Source organism: Gymnoscopelus braueri (genome assembly GCF_963280865.1).
Source record: "Gymnoscopelus braueri genome assembly, chromosome: 3".
Classification (NCBI taxonomy): domain Eukaryota; kingdom Metazoa; phylum Chordata; class Actinopteri; order Myctophiformes; family Myctophidae; genus Gymnoscopelus; species Gymnoscopelus braueri.
In genome coordinates this window covers 12,671,163-12,683,308 of record NC_137612.1, presented here as the reverse complement: position 1 = coordinate 12,683,308, position 12,146 = coordinate 12,671,163, and the positions used below count along the sequence as shown (strand labels likewise).

At 44.5% G+C, this 12,146-nt stretch overlaps 1 protein-coding gene across 1 annotated transcript in view; it reads left to right on the top strand.

Moving 5' to 3' along the window:
- ppfia4 (PTPRF interacting protein alpha 4) overlaps positions 1–12,146 on the top strand; it is a gene marked incomplete at its 3' end in the record, with an annotated part of 44,109 nt that overhangs the window by 18,002 nt on the left and 13,961 nt on the right. Inside the window, 9 exon segments of the mRNA XM_080423698.1 lie at positions 413–615; positions 732–966; positions 2,090–2,125; positions 3,870–3,997; positions 5,160–5,302; positions 6,417–6,498; positions 6,636–6,717; positions 8,654–8,854; positions 11,108–11,170. Of these exon segments, the coding sequence (XP_080279824.1) occupies positions 413–615; positions 732–966; positions 2,090–2,125; positions 3,870–3,997; positions 5,160–5,302; positions 6,417–6,498; positions 6,636–6,717; positions 8,654–8,854; positions 11,108–11,170 (1,173 nt within the window).

The following is a 12,146-nucleotide window of genomic DNA, read 5'->3' as shown; positions in this document are numbered from 1 at the left end:
AACAAATGTCGAGCTTGTAGATCTGCTACTTTTGATGCTTTTGTGTGACGCTGTAGTTATGATCAAGTATAGGGCGTTAATTTATGAAAAAACACAAAATGTTGAATGTAGCCTACTTTTTTTAAAACATAAAAATACAGCACATTACATCACATTACACGAGGAAAACATAGACACATACTGTAGACATCGCGACGCGTTGTGAGCTTGTAGATTGGCTATTTTCAAACATTTTAGTACTTTTACTTTTGGTACTTTAAATATATTTTGATACCAATACTTTTGTACTTTTACTCAAGTGAATTTTGAATTCCAGACTTTTACTTGTACATAACAATAACACTACTACATTATTGTTACTTTTACTTAAGTAAAACATTTGAGTACTTGTCCCACCACTGTGTGTGTCCAGGTGTGTGGGGTGGTCGAGCAGGACTACTCGGCGTCGCTGCGCGGCAGCGTGGGTCACCTGATCGGCGGCAGCGACATGGAGGCGGAATCGGACCTGGAGGACGACGTTAGCTCCACCCTCCTGTCGCCCAGCGGCCAATCGGACGCTCAGACTCTGGCGCTCATGCTGCAGGAGCAGCTCGACGCCATCAACGAGGAGATCAGGTGACTCGACGCACACACACACACACACACACACACACGCGTACATGCACGCACGCACAAACACACACGCACACACACATGAATAAATTGTTAAAGCAAGCGTGTGCACGTTACAGGATGATCCAGGTGGAGAGGGAGTCGGCCGACCTTCGCGCCGACGAGATCGAGTCGCGCGTGAACAGCGGCAGCATGGACGGCCTCAACGTGACGCTCCGCCCCCGCGGGGCCCTGCCCACCTCCGCCACCGCCCAATCGCTGGCCTCGTCCTGCTCGCCGCCCACCAGCGGCCGCTCCACGCCCAAACACGGGCACGGGCGCAGCGCCAGCCACCAGCTGGGCATCATGACCCTGGTCAGAGAACAACGCGCCGCGCACGCACGCACGCACGCACGCACGCACGCACGCACGCACGCACGCACGCACGCACACACACACACACACACACACACACACACACACACACACAAACATAATACCCAGGATTTGAACCCGGGTCTCCCACATGGCGGGAGATATCGTCGGGCGGAAACCTTGTATGTCCAAAACTGTTATTTTTCTAAAAAGATAAAGGTAAAATAGCGGACGCATTGTGAGATTGTAGAGCTTGTAGATCTTCTATTTTCGCTAGTTTTCTGTGACACCGGCATACAACAATTTCATAATTGTTTTTAATTGTTTAATTGTTTTTAAACTATTTCATAATTGAATTTAATTATGAAATAGGGTATTGATTTCTGAAATAATAATGAAATACTGTATGGAGATACAAGGTTTCTGCCCAACAGTGACGGTATTAGTCTTTTGGGCTTTTCAGGCTCTGCTACATTCATGCCACTTTGACACTGCTCCGACCCGGGTCGCGGCACCAATCTGACTTGGACCCGGGTTTCCTGCGTGAAGGGAAACCAAAAAAACTACCGCTCCATCAAAAGGGAGAGAGAAATTAGGCTCATGGGCTTCATGCTGACACGTACCTGTACTAGGGCTTTCACCAACTAGTCGACTAATCGACTAGTATAACCACTAGTCGACCTTGTTGGTACTAGTCGAATAGTTGAACAAAAAAAAAAAGTTAAGTTTGTTAACCCCCTTTTGAGGATCCTTGGTTGGAGACGCTGCTGTGCTGCTGTGCCAGAAGCACTTCCCTTAAAACGGCATGAAAATAAAGGCAGGAGGATAATAATAATTGTAATGGCATTAAAACAGTGGCTTTTAAAAATAAAATAAAAATTTGGAGAAAAAATATATAAATTATTATATATTTTTTCTCCAAATTTTTATTTTATTTTTAAAAGTCGACTGGTCGACTAGTCGACTACCACTGGGTCAAATTAGTCGACCAGTAAAAATCTCTAGTCGTGAAAGCCCTAACCTGTACCCGTACAGGCGTACACTCATGTTCAATCAAAAAATATAATAAGAAAAATAACATATTGTGATTTCTTGTCTTGTCTTGTCTTTTCGTTGCTAACAGCCGAGTGACTTGAGGAAACACCGCAGGAAAGTAGCGGTAAGTTTTTGTCTTTGAAAAACAGTAAACAGGCTGATAAACCTACAGTAGCAGATCTGCTGAATGAAAAGGTTAACCGGGATGGTTTTAGCCCCGGTTTACTAAACATTAAAGCAGAGGTCTTCAACAGGGGGTCCGGGACCCCTAAGGGGTCCTCAGAGCTACTATAGGGGGTCCGCCAAATCTTTGTGTGATAGGATTTCGTTTTTTTACATTAACCACTTGAACCCTAGAATTCCTTTTCTGAGGGGAACATTAGCCGAAAATAGCCGATCTAGCTTGTAGATGGCTATTTTTGGCAAAGAGGCTATAGGTGTAGAGGGAAAAAAGAGCAGACTAAGTAAAAAAAAAACTGAAATCTGAAACACAATTTTATACAATATAGAGTAGGGGGTCCCTGCTTCATCTCTCTCTCAGCTAGGGGGTCCTTGGCCTGAAAACGTTGAAGACCCCTGCATTAAAGGGATGGTTTACTAGGCTATTTAATGTTTAGCCTGGTAAACAGGGACGGTTTATAGTGTGTATTGTGCCCTTGGACGACCAAGGGCACGAGTATAGCATTTGGGGGTGCCAACGTGGTCATCCAAGGGTACACTACACGCGGAGTGTGCGGGAGGGGAGGGTTACTAGAAACAAAGCACACCGCCATGTTGGCAAAGCTGGGTTTAAATACCACGCTGATTGGCATGGGGAGGAGTTGTCAGTTGCTTGGCGTTCAGGAGATGGAGCGTGGGCGGATTTGGCCTGTGGCTGGTTAGAGTTGTGCTGGGTTGTCTTCTGCTTCGTTTATTTTAATTCTACTTCTTTTACGTTTTTAATTTTGTTTTCAAAGGTCCTTTTTTGTGTTTATTATGCTCTGTGTCTTGATGCCTTAATACTATTGTTTTATGTAAAGCACTTTGAATTGCCTTGTTGTTGAACTGTGCTATAGAACACTGGTTCTCAAAGTGGGGTCCGGGAGGAGGCACGGTGGCGCAGTCGGTAGCGCTGTCGCCTCACAGCTAGAAGGTCCTGGGTTCGATTCCCGCCGGGGGACGCTGTGGGCGCTGGGGGCGTGTCTTCTCCTCCGCGTCATCAGCGCCCATACCCTAGGTGGGGTTGGCGAAAGGGCCTACTCTGTGTGGAGTTTGCATGTTCTCCCCGTGTCTCCTAGGGTAGTTAATACCCTCACAAAAACATGTAGTAATCCTGGTCGCTATACCGCCTCCCCCATGACAGCCGGGGCGCCTGATGGAGGGGAAGGGAACTGGTTGGAATAACGTGTTCCTTCCACGCGCTACGTCCAACCAGGGAAACTCTCCCCTGTCGGGTGACAAGAAGGTCAGTTGGCTCTCATGCCTGAAGGAAGCATGAGCTCGGCCCTGGCCTCCCTACTGTGGGGGACTGGTGTAGTACTGGTGTAGGGCTGGTGTAGCGCCCAGGATCACTTAGGAAATTGGCACCGGGTGAAAAAAATGGGTTACAAAAATCGCGGGATAAAAAATTTAAAAAAAAAAGAAAAAAAGTGGGGTCCGGGGACCCAGCAGATCTACAAGCTCATATGAGCTTGTAGATCTGTTATTTTTGAAAAATCCCTGGCACAAAATATTTTTTAGATGGGGGTCCGCGGCCAAATACATATCATTTATACATATCATTTTGGGGCCCGGGTCTTTGACATGAAAAAGTTTGAGAACCACTGCTTTGCCTTACTGAGTTGAGGTTTTTGTGTCCCTCCCTGTCTGTCCCTCCCTGTATGTCTCAGTCCCCAGTGGAGGTCCGTGAGGACAAGGCCACCATCAAGTGTGAGATCTCTCCCCCCTCGTCCCCACGCAGTCTACGGCTCGAGACCAACTTCGCCCAGCTCACTGGCAGCCTGGAGGATGGCCGAGGGTACTGCACGCACGCACGCACGCACGCACGCACGCACGCACGCACGCACACACACACACACACACACAAACACACACACACACACACAAATGCACATAAATGCACACATACTGTACGCGTCCAATTTCACATGCTGCTATACTTGTGAGGACTTTCCTAATCTCTAGCCTTTAACAATCACCACTACCACATGCATTAACCTCAACTTAACCTCACTTTACATAATTTTCCTCATCTTTCTATCCTTGTGAGGACTTATTTTTCTCACAAAGATAGCTGCACACACACACACACGCGCACACACACACACGCACACACACACACACACTCAAACACACACACACACACACACACACACACACACACACACACACACACAAACACCAGTGGTGGAAAGTAACTAGGTACATGTACTCTAGTCTACTTAGGTACAATATTGAGGTATTTTTTACTTTACTGGAGTATTTCCAGTTTTCAGTACTTTTACTTCTACTCCACTACATCTCAGAGGCAAATATTGTACTTTTACTCCACAACTTTAGTTACTATTTACTTAGCACAGTTTGCAGATATAAATGATCACATTATAAAACATACATTAACCACTTTAGCCCTATTTTATAAATTGGCTATTTGAAAATAGCCGATCTACAAGCTCACAACGCGTCGCGATGCGACGTGTTGTGAGCTTGTAGATCTGCTATTTTCCAAACATTTTAGTAGTTTTACTTTTGGTACTTTAAGTATATTTTGATGCCAATACTTTTGTACTTTTAAGTAACATTTTGAACACAGGCCTTTTGCTTGTATTTTTTGTTTTGGTATTGCTACTTTTACTTAAGTAAAATGTCTGCAATGTGTGTGTGTGTGTGTGTGTGTGTGTGTGTGTGTGCAATTTTTATTGCACACACACACGCACACACACACACACACACACACACACACACACGCACACACACACACACACACACACACACACACACACACACACACACACACACACACACACACACACACACACACACACACACACACACACACACACACACACACACACACACACACATGCATATTTCAAATAAGCTGATTAGCTGGTATATAAGCTGCTGGTTGCTAACTGGTTCATTCCTGTTCTGTGTGTGTTGACTGTGTCTCCACTCAGCAGCAAGCAGAAGAAAGGCATCAAGTCGTCCATCGGCCGTCTGTTTGGGAAGAAGGAGAAGGGGGGTCGCATGGAGCAGGCGGTGGGCAGGGAGGGCCAGCCTCTACCCGCTGCACCAGGTACACTGATACCCGCCGCACCAGGTACACTGATACCCGCCGTGCCAGGTACAATGATCACACACACACACACACATTATGACAGTGGTTTTTAAAGTGGGGTCCTTGAGGGGGTTTCAGGGGGTCCCCATTAAAACATATCAATGTGGGGGGTTGGTCCTTGACAGGAAAATGTTTTAGAACTACTGGAGTTGATATCAATCAATACATTTTTAGGATTGATTTTAAAATTATTGTACTTCTTTATAAAGCTCTCAATGGTCTGGCACCTTCCTACCTCTATGACTGCCTGCCTAGATATGTTCCAAACCGCCCCCTCAGGTCTTCTAGTGCTGACCTGCTCCGAGTGCCTACAATGACATAAAAAACACGGTGAAGCAGCATTCTGCTTCTACGGGCCGACAGCTTGGAATAAACTCCAATTACACCTAAGACAGGCAGCCTCTGTGGATAGCTTTAAAGCACAGCTTGTTTTTAGTTTTTAGTTTTTTTTTTAATCTCTGTGTTGTTATTCATGTCTTCACTGTTTGATTCACATGCTTGATTTACTGCCTTTTTGTTTTGGCCATTATTGTATTGCCATTATATTTTGCCATTATTTTAAATGCCATTATTTTACATTATTTTAATGTTGTTTTTGCTCTTCTTTTTCCTTTATTGTTAAATTATTATTGCTATTTCTGTAAAGCACTTCTTCTTTATTCTATTTAAAAAAAATTGCTCTGTAAATCACTTTGAGCTGCATTCATGTCATGAAAGGTGCTATATAAATAAAGTTTATTATTATCAATAACTTAATTTTGTATCTATATGTGTGCGTGTGCAACTGCGCATGCATACAAACAAAAAAAACTGTTATTCGACCCATTTGTCCTGCACCCCCTAATCACAACTTATATTCGCGGCAGGTAATCGTGACCTCTGTTGATAAAACGAAAAATATATTTGCTGAAGGATTTTGTTCAACACATTGCATAATCAATACATTTAGATTACCATCAGTAAAAACGAATTTGTGTGTGTGCGTGTGCGTGTGCGTGTGCGTGTGCGTCTGCGTCTGCGTGTGTGTGTGTGTGTGTGTGTGTGTGTGTGTGTGTGTGTGTGTGTGTGTGTGTGTGTGTGTGTGCTTATGTTTCAGACTTTGAGATGGGCATCGGTGACACAATGACTCTGGGTAAACTGGGCACTCAGGCAGAGAGGGACCGCAGGATGAAGAAAAAGTACAAACTTTCTTTCATGGTTTCTTTTAGCAACACTGAACTGAACTGAACTGAACTGAACTGAACTGAACTGAACTGAACTGAAATGAACTGAACTTTGATTTCAGACTCTTTATATTGTTCATTTCTCTCCTCAGACATGAGCTGCTGGAGGACGCGAGACGGAGAGGTCTGCCCTTCGCCCAGTGGGACGGCCCTACTGTTGTCTCCTGGCTAGAGGTAAACTATAGCAAGTTACCATCACCAGATACTGGCCCTCATTTATCAACGGAGCGTATAAACCGGCGTATATTTTTCCATATATTCGGCCGTACGCCAACGTCGAAGTCACATTTATCAACGAATCCTACACAGCCGATCCGAGCGTACATTTGGTCCCAGCCTTGATAAATCTCACGTCTGAAAACGAGCGTCATTTAAATAACACGCCCTTACCACGGGGAAACACCCCGATTTTACGACATGAAGAACCGAAAAGAAAGAGTTTCGCCGGCTCGCCTCGCCTCTCTGCCTGTCAAGTCACACACACGCACACGCACATGCACACGCCCCTCTCGCTCTCTCTCTCTCACACACACACACACACACACACACACACACACACACACACACACACACACACACGCCCAACTGTGTCTTTCATGTAATCGTAGCGGTACAATCGTTGTCACATAGGCTTGTAGCCTACATGAATGACATATTATGATACCAATCATATCGCCATGAATGGAATACGTTTGCATATTAATTTATTTACCCCATACCGAGCAGTGCGCGTTCGAGTTACACTAAAATAAAGACTCGGGCGGGCTGCAGTGATCCCGTGCCGCCACGTTAATAAGAGATTGGAGCGTCGGGTTTATATCCTTAACCCAGCCAGGTTGTAGTCTTCATAACTCTCTATGACATAACTCCATACCATAGGACAAGCTACTGTAAGTTTGTAGACCTCACTGTCCATGAAAAGATGTTCGGGAGTCCCAAAAATGCGCTCGCAGAAGCACTCGTACAGTATATTTTGAAAATAGCAGATCTACAAGCTCACAACGCGTCGCGATGCGACCCGTTGTGAGCTTGTAGATCTGCTATTTTCAAAATATCCAATGCATCTGCAAGCTTAACCGAATGACTGTTAAAGCAGTTTGTTTAAATTACTTTATAAAATGTTATATTTTCACAGGGATTATTTATTAGTGTAGATATACATTTAGGAGTGGATTATGTGTCCAGATGCCTGTTAGACAGTCAGACAATGCTGCTCCACAGGTCTAGAATGGAATAAACGGGCACAGCCAAAGTCAACAACTGCTCTCTACCAGACGTGAGATTTCAGCTTACGGTAGGATGAAGCCAACGTCAGGATATATTGATAAATGCCGAAAGTTGCGGTGATCTCGCCGTACGCCCATTATTTGTTCTGCACCGCGTTGATAAATGAGGGCCACTAACTATATCGTTCTATATAATATACCTCAACCAATCTTAAAGCAGCACTAAGTAACTTTCCTCTTCTACCCCGGATTTGAACCCGGTTTCCTACGCAAGTGCTGAAATGTTTACCATTGGCCCTACTTGATCTTACTACAACGTCACACAAAAGTAGCAAAAATAGCAGATCTACAAGCTCAAAACGTGTCGCATCGCTTCACGTTTTGAATTTTTTTCATAGCAAATGAAATGGTTTGAAATATTGTTTGAATAATGTTCAAATATTTGTTCGGCTTCCTTCAGACAACAATAACAATAATAGTAAGAAATAGTAATCCTGGTCTCTATACTGCCTCCCCCTGGTCAGCCGGGGAGCCTGATGGAGGGGAAAGGAACTGGTTGGAATAACGTGTTCCTTCCACGCGCTACGTCCTACCGGGGAAACTCCCCCCCTGTCAGGTGATAAGAAGCGGCCTGCTACTGTAGCTCTCATGCATTGAAGGAGGCATGAGCTCGGCTCTAGGCTCTCCCTAGGCTGGCAGAGGGAGTGTAGCGCCCAGGATTACTTAGACAATTGGCACTGGGTGAAAAAATTGGTTACAAAACCGTGGGATAAGAAAGAAAGAAAGAAAAAAGAAAAAAAATAGAAAGAAAAAGAATAAAACCGTAAAAAAAATATGAGTGCAAAAAAGATGCATATGATTCTGTGCTCTGCTGCCCCCTATAGCTGTGGGTGGGCATGCCAGCGTGGTACGTGGCAGCGTGCCGTGCCAACGTGAAGAGCGGTGCCATCATGTCGGCGCTGTCCGACACAGAGATCCAGAGAGAGATCGGCATCAGTAACCCTCTGCACCGCCTCAAACTACGCCTGGCCATCCAGGAGATGGTGTCCCTCACCAGCCCTTCAGCACCGCTCACCTCCAGAACGGTACACACACACACACACACACACACACACACACACACACACACACATGCACGCGCACACACACGCACACACGTGCGAGCGCATGCACGCTAGGGGTTTCATCGACTAGTCGATTAGTCGACTACCATAACCACTAGTTGACAATGTGGCAATAGTCGAACTAGTCGAGGATTATAAAAAATATATATATTTTAATTATCATTATAATTTTTTGTATTGAATCAAGGCAGTATATCTAGAGCTGATATGCAGCTGTGGGCCCTGAAACAATTGTTCTCTTAATACATCCATGGGTAATTCTTGTCAAACGAATCATATTTGTCATAATGATGTTGTACCTTCAATGTGTGTGTGTGTGTGTGTGTGTGTGTGTGTGTGGGGGGGGGGGACATGACTCCTTAAATCACACTGCACATACACCCAGGTTTGTCCCGTCTACATTATTTAACCCTTTACTGGTTGTATCTGAGATGTTTTTGATGAGAATTGTTCAGTGTTAATGGATATATATCTCCACAACTAGTCGACTGTGTTAGAAGTCGACAACTATTGAAATTCAGTAGTCGTGACTTGTGAATGCCCTAAAGCACACACGCACACACACAAACACACACACACACACACACACACACACACACACACACACACACACACACACACACACACACACACACACACACACACACACACACACACACACACCACAGCCCATTACACAATCTTACCATGTAATACATAAACAAACAAACGCCCGGTAAATTCCAAGAAACAAATAAAGGGATAAACATACACCATAAACATCACCACCTTTTTCCTGCATCTCCACACGCCACACGTATGATGATGATGATGATGATGCTCCACTGTTCTGCCTGCACAGTAAAATCCACAAAATAGGATCAAGCTAATGATATTGCTGCCCAAAACTGCATGGGGTACAGTGGGGGAACCTACACTTAAAATAGAGCCAAACGTAGCTGCTAGCTACTGGCTTGAAACACACTGCTATGCCTTGGCATCACTCAACACAACCTGTGTGTCTGCAATGTGTGTGTGTGCGTGTGTGTTCACACACGTGTGTGTGTGTGTGTGTGTGTGTGTGTGTGTGTGTGTGTGTGTGTGTGTGTGTGTGTGTGTGTGTGTGTGTGTGTGTGCGAAAGAGTGAGCATGTGCACTATGGTGGGTGATTAAGGAAAGGGATTCCCTGCCGAAGGCGATGGTAAAATACAGCTACAGCTACAGCTAGCTAACCACGCTAGCTACCGCTGCAGAAGGTCAAAAATGCTGTATTTACACCTCCGGGGCACTGTAACCTTTAAAACGGACACAGCTCTTATTATTTACTTTTTGTACCACGTTGAGTTATAGTGGAAATTTTAAGTTGAACTGCATGACCTAGACATCCCACAATTAGGCCCTGATGTACTTGATCTTCAGTGGACAAGATTGTAGTTCAGAAATAGAAACAACATTTTGTTATTTGTTAGAAAGTAAACGCATTTTCACTTTTGACCTTGACTTTGTAGGTGTCTTCTTGTTGTTTGGGGGAACAGTGTGCCCTCTGTGTGTATTAAAGCAAATAGACACAAAGCAAAGCAGTCATTTTATCCTATTATAATAATAATAATACTAATGACAATGAAGTTTAACTTGAACTCAATTAAATTCATGACGTAAATGTTAAAGTTTCATGTTATTCTCTGCTGTCGTAAGACCTGGAACGCATCTGTGTCATTTTAGATTTCTTTGGCTATTCAAAAATAGCAGATCTACAAGCTCATAGCACGGCACCGAGTGCCGTGCTATGAGCTTGTAGATCTGCTATTTTTGAAAAATCGTGAAAATGATTTTTTTATATTTTTTTCCGAAAGACTGTTAGGATTTACAAGCGGCCTCTGGTCTTAATGGGTTAGGTAAAAGCTTCAAACAAACACAAACTGGATGAAAACAATGGTCGCCTCTTGTACACACACACACGCGTGTGCACGCACCTTTTCAGATGAAAAGCGGCCAAAATACATGCTGGACACAGCAGTAGACTTTCTGGAAGGGAATCCCCATCAGTATTAATCACCCACCAGAATCATATAGTACACATGAATGCATTCTCACGAGCACCTTATGTTGTGTGTGTGTGTGTGTGTGTGTGTGTGTGTGCGTGTGTGTGCGCGTGTGTGTGTGTGCGTGTGTGTGTGTGTGTGTGTGTGTGTGTGTGTGTGTGTGTGTGTGTGCTCTCCCTCTCTCTCTGAGCAGTCCTCCGGAAATGTGTGGGTGACTCATGAAGAGATGGAGAACCTGGCCTCCAACACTAAAGCGGTCAGTCAGTGCCATCTGGGCAACGCTCCCCTCCCCCACCACTCACACACACACACACACACACACACACACACACACACACACACACACACACACACACACACACACACACACACACACACACACACACACACACACACACACAACCGCATGCATGTACGCACGCACGTGTGTGTACTATGCTTGTAAGGACATCAATATTTTAGGACAGCGATTTTATGAATGTCATTTTCTTTTATACATTTTGCCATTTTTAACCATAAGAACCGCAGATTTACAAGCTTATAGATCAGCTATTTTGTCATCATGTTTTACTCTAATTCCAACCCCTAAACCTTTAACCTCTAAATGTCTAATCCTATATGAACCTAACCCCAACCTGAATCTTTTCCTAATTGTAAACCTATCTCCCAAATCTATTTTCAACCATTAAACAAAAAAAAATCACAGACGACTCGACGAGCCCGTCTACCTTCAACAGGCTGAAGCACGCTGTACTTCAACCAACACGTTCTCACTCCCAACGGCGTCATATTTTGCCGCTCTGTCAATAGCCCTGAAACGTCAAGTTTTGATATGGTGACGTCACACGTTTTACAAAACTATGCCTAACCCTAACCCTAAACCTAATCCTAACGTCACAAAAATATGCCTAAACCTAACCCTAACCCTAACGTCACAAAAACTGTTGCGGCGAGAGAGAGAAAAAAAGGTTGAGAGAGAAAATAAAATCATCCTTCCGGTGGGATTCGATCACAGGAGGTTGCAGTTACTAGCTAAGCGCTGCTACAGTAGCCTACCAGGTAAGCCACGAGGCAGCTGGGCTGAAGTGTTTATAGTCCTATAGACCAGGGGTTCTCAAAATGTTTCATGTCAAGGACCCCCAAAATGACACTTATTAGCCCGCGGACCCCCATTTGAAAAGATATGCCAGAGACCCCCGTAAGAGAAGATTTTTAGGGCTCTAGCAGTGATT